Source organism: Lissotriton vulgaris, chromosome 12, assembly GCF_964263255.1.
Source record: "Lissotriton vulgaris chromosome 12, aLisVul1.2, whole genome shotgun sequence".
NCBI classification, from domain to species: Eukaryota; Metazoa; Chordata; class Amphibia; order Caudata; family Salamandridae; genus Lissotriton; species Lissotriton vulgaris.
The window spans coordinates 554,511,344-554,534,160 of record NC_141700.1 but is presented as its reverse complement, the minus strand read 5'-3'; the positions used below and the strand labels follow the sequence as shown (position 1 = coordinate 554,534,160).

Sequence of the window (22,817 nt, the reverse complement as noted above, 5' to 3'; positions counted from 1 at the left end):
TTTCTTGGGGTCGCAGAGATTCTACGTGCTCTAGGCACTGTGTCTAGTGAAGTATTTATTGTCAATCTATTTTTTTAGTATATGGATCGGTCTCCCCCTGGAGCCTGCTGTGTATTCTGGTATTTACGAATGTTCTTTTGATTCAGTATTGTGTGCTTTGTGCCCTAGTCTCACATAGAGACTAGTAGAAAGTGTTATATTAATAAATACATATTTTTATATCAACACTGTGTGGTTCTCCTTTCATTTAGTCATTGAGGAGGTGATGTTCTGGTAAAACAAGCTACTTAACATTCCTTCAAGATTAAGCCTGGAGGCTGCTCTCGATAGCTACCACTAGGGTAGCTTTCAATAAGGTTTTCTTTGACCTCATACATCATAAGGGTCGTGTGGACTGGTACAAGGTGCCAACTTTAATTAGTGGACAGCATATACCAGGCCACCTTCTCACATTGTCAACCTACCATGAGGACTGCCCCTGTTGCATGTGCCTTTGCTCAATACATTTTATTTTCTGTTTCTGAGCACTCTTTTCTTAATTACTGTGAGAAGTTGGCCTATATATGATGTCTCCAATTCTGGGGGCACCTTGTATCAGTCCAAACAATCCCTTATGGTGATGGTTGTAAGTCAACCTTATAGACAAGCTATCCTAATGGTAGCATGGACTAAGCAGCCTTAAAGGCTTAACTCAAGAGGTCGTGTTAAGCGAGCTGTTTTACCAATCACAATCCTGTAATATCAAATGAAAGGACACCACACAAGTTATATATTATAAAAATATATGTATTTATTACTAGAATAATCCTCTGTACTCTTTATGAGTGCAGAGGCACAAGCGTTTAAATAAAAGCACAGTTAAACATATGAAAGTTGCACAATTATGGATGAGGCCCAGGGGCCACGCAAACCATATATTAAAAAAGTGGTATAAGAGATACCAATCGAACAGTGGTTAGGCCTAGGGAATCTCTGGGAGCAGTCGGGACTAGCAATGCTGAAGTCGGGAAAAGCCAGCGGGATTCGGGTGCAGCGCTTAAAGCACACACATGCACCAATGCAATGTCAATGGTGCATAAAAGTTATAAAGTTACAGTTAACCGCATGCGCGCTAGCGGGTTTTCCCGCTGCACGCTGAAATGTAAAAATCGCGGGTAACGTGACAAAGCCAGCTCGTCATGCGCGTAGCGCAGGTAACGCCCATGACGAGCTGGCTTTGTCATCCGCATCGAAGGGGTTAAAGGAGACTTCCGCTTAACCTAGCAGGCTGAAACTTTAGACACATACACTAGAGGTGTGTACCAGTGTAGGAACACCGGCGTTGCTGAGTTACCTCACCCACAGGAAGCGGGTGCACAGGTGCGAAGTAGTGTTGGGTTTTGCCACGCTGGTTGATGGTGCATGGAGCTGAAGATGCTGCAGGCGTCGAGACGAGAAGTGTCCGGTGTGATCCAAGGGTGGATCGAAGATAAAGATGATCTGAAAGCAGAGGGGACAGAGTCTGGGTCACTCAGCAGTGACCAGGGTGGAACCAGGAAGGAACCAGGCAATGTCGGGCGCTTTCAGGTCGCTGTCGTGAAGCTTCTCTCCGCTGCCACTTGGACTCTGGGGCACCGAGGATGTCCAGGAGTGGATCACGAGCTGTCCCACGAAGGCTATCGCTGTCGGCGGTGTCGGCTTCCGGATTGGAGCAACTAACCCTTGGCAAGCGCAACCCACGCAGAACTCGAAGATGGCTTAATACTCGGACCAGGAGGGTCAGAGCGGGTGCTCCTTTTCAGAGGAGCGAGGGCAAGTCTGGAGCAACCAGATTCACAAGTTAGGTTTCAAGGTTCGTCGGCACAGGGGCCACTAGCCAACGGGCAAGTGACCGGACCAACGCGTTGAGCCAAAAGATGCAGAAGGGCCCCACGCTTCGGTGCAAGAGAGGCTCAGGGCTGGGCCTTCTCAAACCCTAATGCACAGCTTCGAGGGTCACTCGTGGGCTGCACGGTCAGCGTCTCGTGGTCTTTCCAAGATGGCGGGCCCCACGCTTCCGGTTGCCTCCACGGGTCTCAGCTCTGCAGGGACTGTGGATCGGGCTGTTAGAAGGCAGGCACGCTTGGTCTTGTCGAACTCTGTCGCTCGAGTTCCGGCGGGAACTGCAACAAAGCAAACGTCGAGGTGCTGGATGGTGCCTGTTAGCACAGGGTTGGTCACTCCTTGACCAAAAGGGAGATTCTTCAGTCTTCTACGTCGAGTAGGATGTCGAAGGGTCCAGAGTTTCGTTTCATAAGTTTCAGTCAGGATAATCTGAGTGCGTTGGCACTGCTCCCATTCTTATACCAATCTAGGGGGCTGGATTACCTGCTAGGTCCCTCCTATGGGTGGGACCCAGGAAGGGGGTGGTTACACCCCTTTCCCTTTGTCCAGGGTCGCGCTGGGACTGGGGCTGGTGTGCCCCAGAACCGGTTTGACCGGATTATGCAAGGGGAAGCCTTGTGCTCCCCAGGCACTGTCTGGTTTCTTTCAAACCTCCCTGCTACAATCCACTATCTCCTGTGCCCCTAATCTGCTGATGGGGGTGCTTTATTTGACAGGGGGCCCTCTGGGGCTCACTGTCCTTCTTGACCTCTGCAGCCCTGGGCTGACTAAGGCAAGGCAGAGAGGGGCAGGTTACCTGCTCCAGACTGGATACCACCTGAGAAGGGTCCACTGCCATCAGGGTCTCTGTCAGGCTAGGCCTAACAACCTCTGGGACAGTTCCTCCATCAGGGGTAAGATCAGTTCCCTGAGGAGGCTGATCCTTTCCTAATTTCTGGTGAGGGGGAGATTTCTCTTCCTCCTCCATGCTCTCTGTTTGTGTGGAGTGACCCATCATTTCAGGCTTCACAACACAGGTATCAGTTTGAGTTTGGGCTGTGGCCATCACAGCCCCACCAACCTTTTCAGGAGGAGACTCTGTTTGGGTATGGGCTGTTATCACTTGTTCAGGAAAAGAATCTGTTGAAGATGGGGCTGAGACTTGCACAGCCCTACCAACCTTTTTCAGGAAGGACATCTTGGATTGGGGCTGTGGCCAACACAGCCCCACTAACCTTTCCTTGGGCATTTACCATTCTAGAATGGGTTTTCTGTTCAACCTCAGCCCAGGCTGAGATTTCCAAATCATTCCCCAGTAGACAATCTACTGGCAAGTTTGGGGACACTGCCACTCTCTTGGGGCCAGTGACACCTCCCCAGCTGAGATTTACCACTGCTATGGGATGATTTTTCTGAACTCCATCAATGTTTGTCACCTGGTCTGTGGCACCAGGTAAAAGTTGCCTAGAGGGGACTAGGCTCTCAGTCACCATGGTGATGCTAGCCCCTGTGTCTCTAAAGGCCTCAACTTTCAAACCATTGATGAGGGGTTCCTGTCTATACTTGCTCAAAGTGTTTGGGCAATCAGTGAAATTGGCAAACCCCATGCCAGACTCATAGACAAGAGTATCTGTGGTAGGGGACCTGGTTAGACCAGAGTCCACCTGTGTTCCAAAAGTAAACCCACCCATATTCTTTGAGGTGCTCCCACCACCTGGCGGACCACTGCTAACAGTGACAGGAGGTGTTGGAGCCTTACTTGGAGGTATATTTTCCTTATTACCATTCTTTGGACAACAGCTGTCTGTTTTCCAATGACCAACCTGTTTACAGGTATGGCAGTAAGGCTTTTTCTGTGTAGAGGAAGTGTCTTTGGACCCACCCCCATCCTTGGAGTTTTGGGGCCCTGGGGAAGTCTTCTCTTTGGTTTTATCCCCACCTTTCTCTTGAGGCTTGGTAGTCTCTTTCTTTTGGTCACCACCCTGGTTCTTAGGCCTGATCCTGGTTCTGACCCATTTGTCTGCCCTCTTACCCAATTCTTGTGGAGAGGTCAGATCAGAGTCCACCAGGTGCTGATGTTGAAGCTGATTTTGACAATTACTTAAGATTTGCTCTCTCATAATTAAATTATACAATCCTGTATAGTCTGTAACCTTACTTCCCAGCAACTAGCCGTCCAGAGCCTTAGTGGCACTTTCAACAAATTCATACCAGTCCTGAGTTTGTGTCTTATGGGTCTCTCTGAACATTAACCTATACTGTTCAGTGGTTAAGCTTAACCCATCAATCAGAGCACTCTTCAGGACCAGGTAGTTTCTAGAATGCCCATCACTAAGTGTGAGGAGTCTGTCTCGGCCTCTACCTTCAAAGGAGAGCCACAAGATTGCTGCCCACTGCTCCTGAGGGATCTGCTGTACTCTGCAGGCTCTCTCAAGTGCAGTCATCCATTTGTGGATGTCATCCCCAGCTTTGTAGGGGGCACAATCTTACTCAGGTTTCTATTGTCATAGGACCTGTCTTTATCCTTAGGGATAATGCTGCCACCAGTGGATCCTAATCCACCCTCTCTAGGCTGTCTTGCTCTAGCAAGTTTCTCTTGGGCCAGGGCAACTTCTAATTCTCGCTTCTGGATCCTAAACTCAGCCTCTCTCATGTTGGCCTCATGTTCCCTTCTCTGAGGGCTTGTCATCCTCCTTCTGGAGTGACCATGAGAGCCTCTAGAAGCTTGGGAGGTATTAGATTCACCTGAGTGATTCCTCCTCCTCCTCCTTTGCTCCTGGTTAAGTCCACTTGGGGGTCTGAGTGGGTTTACCCCTGACTCAGTCCCAATTAGGCTTAAGTTAGCCTGGCTAAGCCCTCTGGCTAGCACCTGACTATTTCTTCCATCATCAGAATCACTGCTCTCCCCTTCTGTCTCTTCCTCCTCCTCGTCTTCCTCAGGCTGAGTATCCCCAGTGACTTGGTCTTCCTCATCTATCTGGACAACTGGGACAGGGGGGTCAGTATTATCATCTTCAGTGGGAGAGCCTCATTCAGCATTCCCTGTGGGGTCTGCTTTAGAGGTCTTTAGAGCTTCAGACTGGTCTAAAAGCTCTCTGAGGTGGTCTGTGGTAGGGGCTGGACCCATCTTGAGACCTCTTAAGATACAGAGCTGCCTCAGTTCTTTAAAGTTTAACATAGCAAATTTGGATGGTGCCTTTGGAGGGTCACTCTCAACAGGGGCAGGTCCAGTGGACCCCTCTGCTCCAGACATTGCTCTAGTGTGGGTGGATATGTTGCAATCTACCTACACTGGTGTTTACCTACTAAACCTATCTAGTAGTTGTAGTCAGGGTGTGCTACTCCCTATCCTCTACAACAACTAAGTTCAGTAGAACGTAAGTATACTAGTCTTGTTTTATATGTACCTAGCAGGTACCTGTATGATCTTTCAAATGATACTTTCAAAGATTGTAATGGTAAAACAACAGCAAGCTCAAATCCCAACCGCTGCTCACCAATGTGAGAAGTTGGCCTGGTATATGATGCTCACTAGTTCTAGTGATCACCTTGTACCATGCCAAGCAACCCTTATGATGATTTGTTGTAAGTCAACCTTATTGACCAGCTATCCTAGTAGCGTGGACAAAGCAGTCTTAGGCTAAACTCTGTAAAGGCATGTGAAGCAAGCTGTTTTACCATATACAATCCCCTTGAATACCAAATGAAAGGACACCACACAGATATATATTAAAAATATATATATATTTATTTACTACAAATGTCCCCTATACTCTTTATGAGCACAGAAGCAAATGCGTTAAAACAAAACACAGTTTAAATATACAAAAGTTGCACAATATGGATGAGCCCGAGGGGCCACCTAAACCATATACTAAAATAGTGGTATAAGTACCACTAATCGAAAAGGAAGTAGGCCTAGGGCCTGGGGAATCGCTGGAGCTGTTCGGGAGTAGCAGTGACTAAGTCGGGAAAGGCCCGCGGGACTCGGGTGCAGCGCTTAAAGCACACGCATGCACCAATGCAAAGTCAATGGTGCATAAAAGTTACAAAGTTACTGAAAAGGGAACCTTCCGGATGGCCCAGAACTTAGCAACTTGGAACATAGACACTAGAGGTGTATTGCTACACAGGAGCACCGGAGTGCCAGGGTTACCTCACCCACAGGAAGCGGGTCATATGTCTCAAAGTGTGTCGGGTTTCGTCGCGCTGGTCTATGGAGCCTGTAGATGAAGATGCTGCAGGTGGGTCGTCGTGGAGAGTTCCGGTGGATCCAAGGGTGGATCTGAAGAGGTGAAGACCTGAAAGCAGAGGGGACAATGTTCAAAGTCACTAGCCAGTGACTACCGTGGAACCAGGATGGAACCAGGCGATGTTGGGTGCAAACAGGCGAAGAAGTGAAGATTGTCTCTGCAGCCACGTGGACACGAAGAGGTTGAGGACGTCCAGGCATCGGTCACGAGCTGTCCCACAAAGGTTCTAGCTGATGGCGGTGTCGGCTTCTTGATCGGAGCAAACAGGCCTTGGCTAATGCAAGCCACGCAGAAAACGATGCAAGCTTCTCACTCGGGCCAGCAAGGTCAAAGGGGGTACTCCTTTTTACAGGAGCGAGGGCCAGTCTGGAGCAACCAGACCAGTGGTGTTGATTTTGGATTTCGTCGCCAAGATGGCCACTAGCCAACGGGCCAGTAACCGGGATGGCGCGTCGAGTGGCAAAATGCAAAAGGGCCCCACGCAGATCGTGGAGCTGCTGGGGAGCTGATCTTCAGTGCAGGTGCTGCTCGGTGATAGGTCTTCTCAAACCCCAAAGCATAGCATCGAGGGTGCCTCGGGTGCTGCGCAGTCAGCTTCTCGTGAGTCTTTCAAGATGGCCGGTCCCACGTCTCTCGGTGCCTCCACGGGTCTCTTCTTTTCAGGGACTGTGGATCGGGCTCTGATATGTCTGGAAGTCTGGGTCTCGTTGGGCTCTGGGCTTGGGCTCCAGTGGGAGGTGGCGGCAAAGCAGACGTCGAGTTGCTTGATGGTGCCTGTATTCACAGGGTGGTCACTCCTTGGCCACAAGGGAGATGCTCTTCAGTCTTCTGTGCAGCAGAATGTCGAAGTCCAGTTTTCTTCTTAGTTTCAAGTCGAGTTCAGGATGATCTGAAGTCTTGGGACACAGCTCCTACTCTTATTCTCAATCTGGGGGCCGGATCACCTGCTATGTCCCTCCTCTGGGTGGGACCAGGAAGGAGGGCAGTTACACCCCCTTTCCTTTGTCCAGCTCCGCGCCAGGACTGGGGCTGGAAAGCCCCAGCACCGGTTTGGACTGGCTTATGCATGGGGACACCTTGTGTGCCCCAGGCATGTCTCATTCTATTCAGTAATGTCCTACCCAATACACAAAGTCCTGTCTGGGGTGGTGCTCGCACCTCCCAAGGCAGGAAACCCTTTGTCCAAGCCTCCCTCGCTGGAAGGACTCCCAGCAGCAGGAGGTCAGACTTGTGTCTGTGGTGGCAGCATCCATTTTGTGATGCAGAGGCTCGAGTTTAACTTTAACCGGGGTTCAGGTTATGTACATGTCCTGTCCCTCTAGAAGGGTGGAATGCTACCCTCGTTGCCAGAATTGGCGAGGGGGTAGTATCCCAATTCTTATGACACCTTACTCGACATGTTTTGATAAAGCCAAACCAAAGTTAGCAAGTAACCGCGAGGATTACAATGCACTTAAGAGTATATGGTATGGCAATATCCCGGAACAGCTAAGGGAGTTGTTCCTGACAGCTGCAGACGGGCTCAGCTCGTGCCAGAGCACCATCTCACATGAAATCAAGCAATCTGCCTCCAGGATTGTCGGGGCCTTCCATAGGAGTGGCTTATAGGTTAACATGTGTCCATATAGGTTTAGATATAGGTATACTATATCTAAGTAAGAGGTGATTACACCAACTTACCCCAGCTGATGGATCAGCCAGTTGTGTCAAATATGGAGGCCAGGCCAGGGGTGGCACAATACATGCTGCAGCCCCTGGTAGGCCTTGGATGCACCTATGCCCTGGGTACCTGGGGTACACTATTACAGGGGCCTATAAGGTGAACCAATTCCAATTGTGTATGTACCTAAGGTACATGGAGTCCATTTTAAGGAGAGAGCAATTAGCCTGGGGCCCTAAATAGCAGGATCCCAGGCCAACTAAGTCAAAAACCAGCTAAACACCAGGCAAAAAGTTTGGGGGTAACCATAGTCATATATCCACATTCCTACACGCACTATTTAGTGTGTTTCTTTGCAAAGTATTGTGTACATTGTGCATATCTCCGGGTATGAGATATCTGTATGTGTTAGAGAGTAATATATAATAAAGACATATTTTTATAAAAACCTTATGTGTTTCTTTTTCACTTAATCTATACTATAAGATTGCATTCTGGTAAAACAAGCTGCTTTAAACTCTTTCTAGGCTAAGCCTGAAGGCTGCTCTCCACAGTTATGACTTAGAGAGCTTTCTAAGGTTGTCTAAGACCTATTAAATCACTATAAGGGTTGTCTGGACTGGTGTAAGGTACCCACTTACGTTAAGTGGACATCATATACCAGGCCAGCTTCTCACAGAGGTCGGAAGCAGTGGATACAAAACTTATTGCGTGTGATAATTGTGGGTTTCCATACTGTTGAGCTGAACTGCACAGACTTGTCTGAAGCCGCAGGTTGCCTTTCGGCCCAGCGGAAGTTACTGGTACAAAGTGTCAGCATTCCTAATGCTTTTGATGTGTTACACTTCCTTTTCTTTAGTGAGAGAAATGAGCAACTATTGCATTAGCAATGTTACTGGGATTGCTTTTGAAAGATGTGGTTGGTAATAATGAGTAACATGTATGCCCCAATGATAAATTGTTCATAGTTCAACACTGCATTGCTATTTAGCATGGCTATGGTCTGGTAGAGATGTGGTTTGCAAACCAGATATTGCAATATATTTCATCCAGTCCATCTTTTTTCTCTTTAAATCAATTTACCTACAGCCTTACACCCTCCTCTGCCTCTAGTTTCTGTGATTTCCCCCTTCCTTTGCTTCTTTAATGTCACATTTTCTTTTCCTCATCCTGTTTAATGGTTCGTCCGACTATGATTTCTAATGTACTTTTTTCCAAATTCTCAATTTCCCTGTTTTCCATTAACTGCATTCTCGATCACTGCGTTTCTACATATCATACCACATTTTCTCTCCACATCCTCAACTTCCCAGTGCCTAATTGAGAATCCTGTGTGTAATTTGAGGGCTATACTGTAATAAAAGTTTGCCAGTGAGCTCCAACACTTCAAGGTTTTTTTTTTTAAGCATGCTCCACCCGAGATGATTTTTCTCTAATAACCAAAACAAATATTGAATCTCATAGCCATTTTTCCCAATTGTATTGGCTTCCACAGCATATTTAGAATTTGTGGCAAAGTGAAATTCATGAGTTAGCGCTTTGCTTTACAGCCTGACATTCCACGAATGAACAGTTTTCAACCTCAGCTGTGCTGTTAATAAAATTGCATGTCTGGTTGAACAACTGAGCAGACATAAATGTCTGTCATGTGGGAAATATTGGCGGCATCATTAAATATTTCCCATACAGAAGAAATGTCTGTTATACCAACACACCCCCTTTCTTTGCCAGCGGCAAGCCCATCAAATATTCTGCCCCAGAAATGTAAATAATGCCCGCATTTCTTCCATTATATGCTTTTATGGTGCCATTTAAAACATCTATGTCGCTCATATTTCCAAGTCCTCTACCAATAAAAGCAGGATGGTCTGTTGTGATATCTGATTGATAGGTTAGAAGCAATGAGGTGGTGAAAGTTGGGAGCAGTGAGCAACATGTAAGTAATGAGCCCCCTCGCAGCCATCGCACGCAAGCACAACCTCAACATCATCTCCTACGCCGACGATACCCAACTGATCCTCTCCCTCACCAACGACCCCACCTCCGCAAGAGCCAGCTTCCAGGACGGAATGAAAGACATCGCAGACTGGATGAAGCTCAGCCGCCTGAAACTGAACTCAGACAAGACGGAAGTCTCATCCTCGGCCCATCCATCTCCGCCTGGGATGACTCCTGGTGGCCCCTTGCTCTGGGACCCCCACCCAAGCCCACGGACCACGCATGCAACCTGGGCTTCATCCTTGACTCCTCCCTCACGATGGCCAAGCAAGTTAACGCCGTTACCTCCTCCTGCTTCAACACTCTCTGCATGCTCTGTAAGATCTTCCGCTGGATCCCTACTGGAACTAGGAAAACGGTCACCCAGGCCCTCGTCACCAGCCATATGGACTACGGGAACGCTCTCTACGCTGGGACCACCGCCAAACTACAGAAAAGACTGCAGCGCATCCAGAACGCCTCAGCACGACTCGTCTTGGACATCCCCATACACAGCCACATCTCCGCCCACCTGAGGGACCTGCACTGGCTCCCCGTCAGCAAAAGGATCACGTACAGACTCCTCACCACGCACACAAGGCTCTCCACGACTTGGGCCCCGAATACCTCAACAACCGCCTCACGTTCTACACGCCAACCCGCCAGCTCCGCTCCGCCAGCCTCGCCCTCGCCACCGTCCCACGGATCCGCCGAACCACCACCGGAGGAAGATCCTTCACCTACCTGGCGGCCAAGACCTGGAACACCCTCCCCACCCACCTACGACTCACCCAGGACCATCTCTCCTTCAGGAAGCAACTCAAGACCTGGCTTTTCGAGCAGTAGCAGCCCCCCCCCCCCCCCCCCCCCCCCAGCACCTTGAGACCCTAGCGGGTGAGTAGCGCGCTTTACAAGTACTCTTGATTGATTGATTGAATGATTTACCCTGTGATAATGAGTAATCTTTGATCATTGAAGACACTAGCCAGAACACTCCCTGCTGCCAACTGCTATGGACCACCATCTCTACCAATGCATCTCTATTATAACCAACCCTCCCAAATAGTTCCACAAGTCTCTGCCAGAGCACCTCTATATCTGCCTACAGAGCCACCTTACACCAAGTGATGGGATCACACCACAGTGCTATACCAGTGCATATCTTTGCGACATTTAATACAAGCACCTACAATCGGCAGCGTGTCACTCCACGTGGACTGTTCTTGTGAATGAGAGTCACGTGATGGCTTAGCTGAGCACTGTTATGATTTTTTAGGTGCTGAGCTGATACAGTGAGTTTCCTTTCCAGCGGCGCTACGTGACTCATTAAGTAATGAGCATGCTGCACAAAGTTCTACAGAAAAGGACACATGACTGAGTTCTTTATTTTATTAAGGTGGGGATGGCTTATCCTTACAAAGTGCATTAATGTTTGGCCATTTACATCATGTAAAAGTAATTTTCTAAGTATTATTTATAGGTGTTTTTGTGCCATTTATATAAGGCAACCCTCAACAGCACACCACATCATTAAACTCCACTACATATCACTGCACAACGCAAAATACTATTCTGCATAAATACATTCCAAAACACACAACCCCACTCCAAAAAATTCCAGTACACTCAATACCACATAATTACTATCCACATAATTCCACAGCACACCACATAATTCCAATATATAAATCAACGCCACACCACACAATTCGACGCCACACAATTACACAACTAACTAATCCAGTCCAAACTACATAATTCCACAACACGCCACATACATACACTCCATAATACATAAGTAAAAAACATTGCCAATTACAATGTCAAATTCTACAACAAATACAAGACCTATTGCAATAGTAAAAAGCCATTTAGAATGCCAGTAGCTCCAACTCCAACAAATGCGAGACCTATTGTATTTACAATGCGTGTTATTTGTTGGCTCTTTAAATCCTTTAGGTCTCATGCACACTTGTAAAGCTTATATAAAACTGGACATTAGGTGGCGCTGTAGATTTCTGATACAGCCATAATGTTTCGCAAACCCTGATTTTTTCCCCTACCATATCCACATCGTTTGTGGGCGTCTGTTGTTTCGGAGATGTTCTGTTAGGAGATTGCGCCTGTTTCCCCAACAAACTGACAGCGGCGAGCTTCTTCCCGGAAGGGTTTCAGAGGTCTGGAGTTTGTGACAGTTCCAGGTGGACTCCAGCCTTTCAGCCGCCAGCAGATATGGAGTCCTGGGTTCGCTTCAGTGCTCAGAGCCAGGCCAAAGAGCGGCTGTTCAGGTACGGATTCAACCCAGAAGGGATTCGGGAAAATAAAGATGATGTCCTACGAGTTTAGTTTCAAACGCTTGTCATGTTATCTCCGAATGCGCCTTTTTTCTACCCTACACTTGGTTATAATCACCAAAGCCACATTATTATCTGACCCCAAATCATTGTCGGTAATCACATTTAAACCCACACAAGTCATACTTTCTAAGTTCAAGTTGATGTTTTGCACACCTAAAAACCCACGTGCGAGCATGCCGACAGCTCTCGTTCATATATCAAATCTCGGCTTCAGAGGACTGAAGTTATTCACAGTGTGTAAGCAAAGCACGACTGGATTAACCCCTGCCTTCTTTTTTCTTAGTTGCAACTTTTCAGTATGCTTTTGAGTGACGTTTCCATTTTTTTGTGTGCCTATGTGACTGACGTTTTGTTGCCACACGTGTGACACTTTTAGAAACACTTTGAGTGAAAGAAGCTGTGGTGGTCATGGAATCTGGTAAATGTGACCTATTACCTCCGTCTGTGCAAAACAATATTCTGGTAGTTACCATAAAACCATTGCAACGTTCACGAATACATATGCTCGTCTAAGTTCACCAAAATGTTTCCTCAAACAGTTTGTGGCTTCATAATCAATATAATAACCCCATGTTTAACTCGGAGTGGCGTAAGTCATAAGTAGACGGAATGCCTTGAGGACTGTAGCACTTGAAATTCAACAGTGTGGAAATTAATGAATGTATACGAAAGGCAGAGGCCCTCCCATGTCGGTTGTAAACCACTAGTGCTTATCGACAGCGAACAACATCCTAAGCATGGCCATCATTCATTTCCGGTATTGATATGCAACGTGGGTACCATAAGATTTGTTTGATGTAGGAGTTGCACGTTGCCCCATCGAGCTAAGTGCTCTCCATAAACGCTGTCAACCTTTTGTTGTAATATATATGTATATATATTTTTTAACATCCAACAAAAAGTAGGATACCTCCAGCCTCTTCTTTAGAGAACATGTACCATATAGAAGATGCCATGTACATCCCGACATTTAGTAAGTATATGGCCTTCTTGTGATAATGACCTACTTTACCTGTTAAGAAATGCATTAGTAGCCTTCCCACGTAATACACCAGCCACCATAATTAATAAATGACTTTCTGCTTACTGGTACAGCATTGCTGATCACAGTATTGCAATCTGCAGCAGACAGATGAGCACGCTCAAGACCGTGCGTTTCCTCTCTGGGCCCTGGCCCATGCAGTTCTAGACATTGCTGGGGTACAATCTTGTAATTGTAACACTCACAGTTTATTGGTTGGGGGGCTGGGAGGTCAGCTGCGAGTCTGAAGGCAGGTGAGCACTTAAGTGGAAAACTAAAGGAGGTGCTGACCAGGCAGGCCTGTTTGGCTGCCTGGATGCAGGTCTTGACTGAAAGAGCAGGATGTAAAGAGATTTCCATGAATGAGAGGCTGTCTATCAAAGTGGGAATCAAGCCTGGCTGTCTTTAATCTTGTATAGGGGTGGGCGGAATTTGCGTGGTTCTTGTATAGGGGTGGGCGGAATTTGCGTAATCGTTTTACGCAAATGTCTGCGAAACGGTAAAAAATCTCCGAACACGCAGAAATTCTGCGAACACGCGGAATTGCTTGTTCGCGATGCTTTTTTGCTGTTCGCAATCGCTGTTTGCATGCTCAGGGGAGAAATATCTTGCGAACACGCATTTGAGAATGGGAACAAGCAAAAAATTTCGCGAAGTTTCGGATCGCAGAATTTTGGGCAATTTTGCGTTCTCCGCGGAACGCGAAATTACCCAAATTCCGTGAGTGGAACGGAATTTAACGCCCAGGCTATTCTTGTAGCTAATAATTCCCATACTATTTCCGAGTTACAAAGTGTGTGAAATCCTTAAAAGCACTCTTTTAGCTGAACTCAGCAGACTTATGCGGCTAACCTCCATCAATGCAATGATGCTGAAAATGTTCTAATATAAAGTATGCGCTACTCTGACTCGATATAGTTGGACTTAGTAGAGCTGTATCTTACTCCAACTTGAGAGCTCTGTTATTTTTCCACTAAACAACTCTTGCTGCCTTTAACCTTCTGTATGCCAACTGTTTATTTCACCACGGATCCAGGTCAGATTTGTAACTTAGAATATTATGGAAGTGGTCAAGGTCTGTCGCCTACCCAATAGCATTGTCCTGCAACATCATACTTATTGAGCCACCATCTCATGAATACATTTGCGGAAATATTACAAGAAAGATTAATTCTATGATCGTTGTAGCATGGTCAGCGACTGGCTGCCGCCCCCCCCCCATCTGAGTACACCAACACCTGACACATGAACATGATACCTGGTTATCTTTGGAAGGCGGGAGGCCGCGGGACCTCCCGGCCGTATTTATTAAGATATGAAATTAAAAGGTTTTTAATTGCATGATCAACAATTTATACAAAAATCAGCAGGACATTAGATACAATATTGTCAACAAGTTTGAGAGGCTAACCTTAACAGAAACTCTAATACAGATTGTTTCCTAACAGAAGCTAACATCCTCATCTTGATTTTTGTATACTACATTTCTGGCCATATGGCAAGGTCGCTAACCGGTGTCAGGTCCTACTAGCTGCGCCTTACCTAGTGATGTGCGCATGCGCAGCCGGTCCTGGTAATTACCCGGTCTACGCCGTGAACTCCATTTACCCACTAAAGGAGGGCCCTTACTCTGCGCCATCCGGTGACGTCATAAGTATGCGCGCGCGGGGTGGCTACCAGCCTAAGGAAAGCGTGACTACTCCAACCCGCGCCCCTTTGAAGCACCAGTTACCTTGCCCCTGGAGTTCTTGGAGTGGCCAATGGCCCCTCCCCCTGGACGGGAACCTCCCATGGCTGATGCCCGCCCCCTCAGACCTTAAAATAGCTGCTCACCGGTCATGACCTTACCGCATGCCCCAAACCTAATAAATACGACGACCTAGGAGAAAAATTCTAATGACAACTACTCTAGCTAACACATCAAAACATCAATTTAAAGCTACAAAGGGAAAAAAGTCCTAAGCACAATTGTAATATCATAACATGTTTCATCACAGTTCACTAAAAGGGGAAAAAATTCCTAAAGAAAGCATCATCAGCATAATATACAAATACAAACCAGACACGGATCACTTATGCACATCAAGGATCTCAACAAGCACCTACAGATTACGCTTAAACTAGACTAAGACAACCTCAATCATTTAGTTTCAGGGATGGTGGGTGGGTAAAAATAAGAAGCCCCGAGCGCGGGGCACGACACGCTGTGGGGGAGCGTCCAGGGAGAAGAGGGTCTCCCGGGCGCTCCCCGCTTCTTTATCCCCGAAGGGGCTGGGTGGGGGTGGCTACGCCCCCACCCAGCCCCTCCCGGCACGCCCGCCCCTGACCCGGACATCCTACTATGGTATCCGGGTCAGGGAGGGCACCAGCCAATCGGTGGTGGGGCGCGCCCAGGAGGGCACGCCCCACCACCGAGGGGCACAAAGGGAGGGGGCGATCGCCGCGCCGCCATGCGGGCGGGGGGGCCAAGAGCCCCCCCTTTTCACATGGTCAGCGACTGGCTGCCGCCCCCCCCCCATCTGAGTACACCAACACCTGACACATGAACATGATACCTGGTTATCTTTGGAAGGCGGGAGGCCGCGGGACCTCCCGGCCGTATTTATTAAGATATGAAATTAAAAGGTTTTTAATTGCATGATCAACAATTTATACAAAAATCAGCAGGACATTAGATACAATATTGTCAACAAGTTTGAGAGGCTAACCTTAACAGAAACTCTAATACAGATTGTTTCCTAACCGAAGCTAACATCCTCATCTTGATTTTTGTATACTACATTTCTGGCCATATGGCAAGGTCGCTAACCGGTGTCAGGTCCTACTAGCTGCGCCTTACCTAGTGATGTGCGCATGCGCAGCCGGTCCTGGTAATTACCCGGTCTACGCCGTGAACTCCATTTACCCACTAAAGGAGGGCCCTTACTCTGCGCCATCCGGTGACGTCATAAGTATGCGCGCGCGGGGTGGCTACCAGCCTAAGGAAAGCGTGACTACTCCAACCCGCGCCCCTTTGAAGCACCAGTTACCTTGCCCCTGGAGTTCTTGGAGTGGCCAATGGCCCCTCCCCCTGGACGGGAACCTCCCATGGATGATGCCCGCCCCCTCAGACCTTAAAATAGCTGCTCACCGGTCATGACCTTACCGCCACAGGCCAGCATTGTTAACCGACGATCTGGCCTCCCCCTACCTAGACCCAAATCAGCAATCTTGTTTAGCAAAACCCTCTAACCAGGCCCAGATATTGTTAGACCACAAAACATTCCCCGCCTCAGTCAAGTGTACTCCATCCCCTAGGTAATACTGTTCGCCCCAGATACATCCATGTGGAATCGTCTGCAACCGGGGGGCCCGAAAAAGTTTGTCCAATTGCGTGTTGATCCTCTTTACCGAGTGATTCAACGCCCTAACCGAGTCCCCCCCTCGCCACTGCCACCGAGGGATAAGTTGCGACCATACTACCGTGCAACCCGGGCAAGTCTTGGCCACCCACCCCGCAGTGGAGATGATCTCCTCAATAAGGATGCGTCTCCCCAATTTGGCCAAATCATTCTCCCCCAGGTGAAGTATCACCACTGACGGGGGGCGGGCTGTTGAGCTAAGAGTCCCTGGAAGAAGTCCTTGAACTGGGTGAGACATAGACCCCCTCTCCCGAAGAATGAAATGTCAAACCCCTTTTGCGCAGCCCTTTTTGTACGGTCTCCTGAAAGAAAAACACATTTAGCACGCCTCACATACGAGTGACCCACGATCCAAACCATTTTCTTGTGTTGATCCCGATGCTTGTTCCGTGATGGCGTGGATCGTTGATGCCCGGTGGAGAGTTCCTCCCCTGCGTCACAGGTTTGAGAAACTGCAAAAAACCAAAACAAACCGGGTGTGAGCACCATCCTGTCACAACATGTCAATTCGCACATATCGTTTATAACATTCAGAGGACCATCTCCCAATTTCCTTCACATTTTTAACCGGGAGGCCTCTTGCCACTGCCTCAGTTGCTGCCCCAATCCTAAATGAGTGAGTGCCAAATTCCTTGGGGTCCAGACCTGCCTGTCTGATCGTCAGCTCCAAGACCCTTCTAAACTGGTACCTGGTCAAGGGCGTACCGTCGGCGTGACACAACAGTGCACCTCCCGCCGTGCCCCCTCGCTGTTTATGGAAGATTTCCACATGAGAAACCGGGCAGCAAGGATTGGCACGGGCTCGGTGGAGCACTATGGTGTGACCCCGTGACTCCTGGTCTGTTTTGGATTTCTGAATTGTCACCCACATGGTATCCTCCCTGATTTTAACACAGGCCCCTTGTAGGCCGCCCTGCTGATCATGTTTGGACGCTGCTACCAACTCACCAATTCTCAAAGCCCCATAGAAAGCCAGGGAAAATGCAGCTTTGAACAGAAGTACCTCCCACTCCGAGCTACAGACATTGTGCAGTGCCACCAATAAAGATGTCAGCCGTACTAGCCCAATGGGCCTTCTTTTATCAGCAGGGTGACCCTGTAAACGGCGCCAACCCCTCAAGGCCTTGCGCACCATAAAGGTGTTAGTGGGGTCTCGCATGCCCTTAGCCTGCGCAAAGAAGGAGACCGCCGCCCTATGCTTGCTTGCAGCCGCCACGGAGCGACCCTCCCTGTGCATCCTTTCTAAGTAGGCCGCAAAGCTGTCCTCCTGTGCCCTCCCATTCCTGCCCCAAGAAAGTACGGTAAGACAAAAACGCCCCTTCGTAAGCTGTCTTGGTCCTGGGGGCTAAGCTAGCAACCACGAGGTCCTGTAATCTGGGGCACCAATCTGCCAAAGTACTGCCGGGAAGTGAGCCGGAGAGGGGTCTGCTGCAGGAAGATGTTCCCTGAAAACCTGCATTTTAAAGCGAGAGAGGGAGTCAGCTGCATTATTGAGAATGCCAGGGACATGCTTGGCTTTGAAGACCACATTCATTTTCAAGCATTGCAACACAATCTCCTTTATCAGGCGCAGTATGAAAGGACAGCGCGCCCCCTGTTGGTTTATGCACTCCACCACGGTCATGTTATCTGACCAGAACACCACTGATTGATTACATAGGTGTTCGGGCCAGACCTTCAATGCCACCCAGATTGGGAAGAGTTCAAGGAAGCCAATATTGGTGGTCAAACCCCATGCTCTCCATTCTTCCGGCCATCGTTGGGCGACCCACTTGTTCCCCAGGATGGCGCCAAATCCCACACTACCAGCCGCGTCTGTCCATAAACCCAACTCTGCTGATGTGGTGGGAGGACCGGGCCACACTACCCTGCCATTGAAACCCTCCAGGAACGCCATCCATATGAGCATATCCTGGCGAACCTCAGATGACAACCTCGTGCGGTGATGTTTCTCCCGTAATCCCCTCATTGCCTGGAAAATGGAGCGTGAGAACGGGCGTGCCATAGGGATAACCCGCAGAGCGAAGTTCAGTTGCCCCACCACCTCCTGTAATTGTTGCAAGGAAACCTTGTGTTTGCGTAGGCATTGTCGCAGCGCTGCTCTAAACCTAGACACTTTGTCCTGGGGCAACCTGAAGCATCCTTCCACTGAGTCAATTTCGATACCGAGAAATTCCAAGCAGGTGGATGGCCCAAACGTCTTCCCCGGCGCTAGCGGGACCCCAAAAGCCCGCATGAGCACGCAAAATTCCTGCAGTGCCCAGGCACACTCCTGAGAGCCCGCCGCACCTAAGAAGAGAAAATCATCCAGGTAATGCATGACCTGCTGATGGCCCGTCGCCTGTCTCATGACCCATTCTAAAAAAGAGCTAAACGTCTCGAAATATGCACATGATATGGAACAGCCCATGGGCATGCATTTATCCATGTAAAACTTGTCTTCAAAAGTGAAACCTAGGAGATGATGATCAGCTGGGTGGACTGGGAGGAGACGGAAAGCAGATTCTATGTCTGACTTTGCCATCAGGGCCCCTGGCCCCAGGGCACGCAACAGGTCCACCGCCTGGTCAAATGAGGCATATTTTACACTACAAATCCCTTCATCAATCGCATCATTCAAAGACGCTCCTCTGGGCGCCGACAGGTTGTGGATGAGTCTAAACTGGCCCTTCTCCTTTTTGGGAACTACTCCTAGCGGTGAACACACAAAATTGGGGACGGGCACCGTCACAAATGGGCCAGATATCCTGTCCAGAGACAATTCTTTGCTAATCTTTGCCGCCACCACTGTAGGGTTGAGTTTTACTGACAATTGATTCTTGCAATGGGCGCTACCTGTGTACCCCACTGCCGGGATCCTAAAGCCTTGGGAGAAACCTTCCTGAAGTAGTGTGGCTGCTGTGTGGTCCGGATATCTATTTAACCATGGGATCATTGCCAGGACATCTACAGGCGTGGGGGTACACAACTTGTTTGTACTACACTGGCTTTCCTCTTCCCCTCTGACCGTGGTTGCCCTGCTTGGACCTGCAAGATGCTTCCGGATGTGAGGGGTGACCACAGGCCCCGCATGCATGTTTAAATCTACAGGTGCCCGGGGCCCTTGTGCAGGTGCGCCTATTAAAATCCCAGCACACCCCTTTCTTCTCTGACCCGCCGCCCCTATTCCTACCCGGGACCTCGCCCGCTTGGGGTGGCCGAAAGGGCTGTTGAGGTCTGGCGGAAAAAACCTTGACTGCACTGGTGAACTGATGGGGGGGCGAGCTCTCTGAGAATTGCTGATGCCATGACATAGAGTCAACCTTGTCCCATGTCAGTGATGGATTAAATTCCAAGGCTTTCCTGAAATTGACATCATACCCTTTCCACGCATCCCCAGAGTACTGTTCACTCCACCCCACAATCCTGCTCTGATAGCACGCTAATGGTGCCTGCACATTGGGGGGTCGTTCAGCCTTGATGGCTGTGAACACTGCAAAAGCCCTGATCCAGTTAAGCAGAGTTTCTTCCACCCTAAATCTAGAACACTGTGCCCTCCATTCACTTGGATGCATCCACTCCTTTAGCGTCTTTGCATGCTCCATTTCCCTATTATCAAGCAGTAATGAATAAATGTACACATATTTATCAGCCCAAATCATCTCCTTCACAGTCTGTGACACATGTTGTGCTAAATTCTCACTCCTGGAGGGTATAGAACCATCTCCCAATAGAGGCAGCGCCACCTCCTTACCATTTCCAGGCACCTGGGCCGGCTGCCCACCATCTCCGTTCGGTTGGGCGGGACTGGAACCTGCGAGGGAAGAAGATGAGGGCACTGCAGTACTGTCAGGCACCGCTGCAGATTTAATCTTTTCTACCAATTTTGCCGCTTCAGCGGCATGATCCGACGAAGCCGGTAACACCCCCCCCTTCTGTAGCCACGGCATCAAGGCCGTTATCTGAGATAAAAGTTCAGGGGGGACTGAGTCTAAATTGCCTGCTGGGACTGCCGGCGCCACCGGGGGCATAACCGGCGGCAGAGGTGTAGGAGGCAAGGGCGCTGCCGGTGGCGGTAAACCAGTAAGTGGGATGGGCGCCACGGGTGAAGGGGCAGGCCCGGCAGGGGGGGGCGCAGGCGGATTAACAGGGGCTGGCGCTGCAGGAATAGGAACAATTGGCGTAGGTGCCAGAGGCGCTGGAGCCGCAGGGACAGGTATAATAGGTACCGGAACTAACGGCTCTGGGGGGGGGGGCGCAGTGTACCTGGGCTTCTTGGCCTTAGACCTCTTAGGCGGGGTAACAAAATCCCCCCTTGGCAAGGGGGCCGTCCTCTGGCGAACAGGCCTACCCGATGGGCCAGGAGCCTCATCAAACCTCTCATTAAAGCGAGCCTCTAATTCATCAATTTTCCCCAATCGCTTGTTAATGTTGCTCATTTCAAGCATCATGGTCTGCATCATAACCTCCATCCTGGACCCTCCTTTACCACCCCTTGGCCCTGGCATGTTCAAAAACCACCAAGGACTGCCTACACTCCTAATGATACAATTGTGCGTACTCGCGCTTTGTACCTTAACCAGATGGAGGATGTCCAGGGGGCTGTAAGCACCATGCAACGGCGGCCGCAACACCACCGGCTTATCCGGCTATGTCAGGGGTGAGTAAACCTAGTGTAGACCCACCCGGCGGCAACCAGGAGCGATGAAATGCTAGCCCCCCGTTCTCCTCTTACCGACCAATCTTGCGTACTCGAGTCCGCAAGCGCGTCCTATGTCCACCTCTTTGAGCTGATCAGTTGAACTGCTGCGATATTTTCTTAAGCGCCTGAAATAGAAAAATTATCAGTACCTGGGAGTATGTGGCTGAAGCAATTGTTGATACCAGCGCCTAAAACGTGGTTGCAATACCTGGAAACTTGACCCCCCTTCTTATCCCCCCACCTTAGCAATGTCTTTGCCTGTATGCCTTAAACAAACCAGAAGAACACCCCAGGTTACTGCTTTAGAATCCCACTGGTAGACAGACCCTTGTTTCCTAATTAAAACGACCCCAAAAATTGCAGTAATTAAATTACAGGCATTCAACTAAATCCAAATGCACTGCTTTACACTAACTGCCCGTTTTACCAAAGGTCTCCCATCCAAGTCCTGCCCTGGTCGACCCTGCTTCGCTTCCTCACAGAGTATACACAACCCTTTTAATATCCAGTTAAAATTAAACGTTTTGCACAAAATTAAGCATTTGCTTGTTTTCACAAAGGGTCTCCCATCCAGGTCCTGCCCTGGTCGACCCTGCTTCGCTTCCTCCCCGTATATCAGGGCAAAGTACACGATTATGCCGCCAGGCGCGCGGGACACAGAGCACTCATGCGATCGATTTAAAAAACTGCACAGTAATGTTCCCCGCGCCGCCTGCCTCTCTGCCGACCAAAGGAAATCTTACCCTGCCGGTCTTGCCCGGGTCCGCGTGTTCCCCAACCACCCGTACACCGGTATCACAACACACCGCCGGTTGGCACACCGATCTCCCAAGCGGCCCCCACCCCCGCAAAGTACCTTTTGCTGGATGATCTAAACGCCTCCCTACACTTGTTCGCCGAACCCGCTCCGTGTCGCGGTAACCTCCACTCGAGGGCGATGACTCCGACGGCCTCCTCTCCTGTCGCGATGCCTTTGTGCAAATCGGCCGCCCTGGAATCCAAACCCGATCACGAAGCCTGCAAAATACACCAAAAAACGTTAATAAAAATAAGAAGCCCCGAGCGCGGGGCACGACACGCTGTGGGGGAGCGTCCAGGGAGAAGAGGGTCTCCCGGGCGCTCCCCGCTTCTTTATCCCCGAAGGGGCTGGGTGGGGGTGGCTACGCCCCCACCCAGCCCCTCCCGGCACGCCCGCCCCTGACCCGGACATCCTACCATGGTATCCGGGTCAGGGAGGGCACCAGCCAATCGGTGGTGGGGCGCGCCCAGGAGGGCACGCCCCACCACCGAGGGGCACAAAGGGAGGGGGCGATCGCCGCGCCGCCATGCGGGCGGGGGGGCCAAGAGCCCCCCCTTTTCATTACTGCTTTGTATATAGTAATAAGCACAATTTATTTTGAAAGGCAGCAGAGAATAATTTAAACCAAAATGTACAAGTCACAGGAATAGAATTGGACCCAATGTCACTGGAGATAGCGTTGCATACCTCAGCTTTAGTTTAAAAGCTAAATTCATTCAGATGCATAGTACAGTCTTATCTCATCACAACTACTGAAACACCAGATTACCGTGGTTTGTAAATAAATGCCCAAGATTGGAGCACTGTGTCTTTGCTGAAATATGGT

At 49.3% G+C, this 22,817-nt stretch overlaps 2 protein-coding genes across 2 annotated transcripts in view; one reads left to right on the top strand and one right to left on the bottom strand.

Annotated features, from left to right (window-relative positions):
- Positions 1-11,874: 11,874 nt before the first annotated feature.
- PEX11B (peroxisomal biogenesis factor 11 beta) overlaps positions 11,875-22,817 on the top strand; it is a 93,231-nt gene continuing 82,288 nt past the window's right edge. The window contains exon 1 of the mRNA XM_086945366.1: positions 11,875-12,020. Within this exon, the coding sequence (XP_086801492.1) occupies positions 11,965-12,020 (56 nt within the window). The 5' untranslated portion in view covers positions 11,875-11,964. The remainder of the gene's footprint in view (positions 12,021-22,817) is intronic.
- On the bottom strand, positions 17,810-19,587 carry LOC147677726 (uncharacterized). Its single transcript, XM_086946524.1, has one exon. It carries the CDS (start codon positions 19,585-19,587, stop codon positions 17,857-17,859), a length of 1,731 nt encoding a protein of 576 aa, XP_086802650.1. The 3' UTR covers positions 17,810-17,856.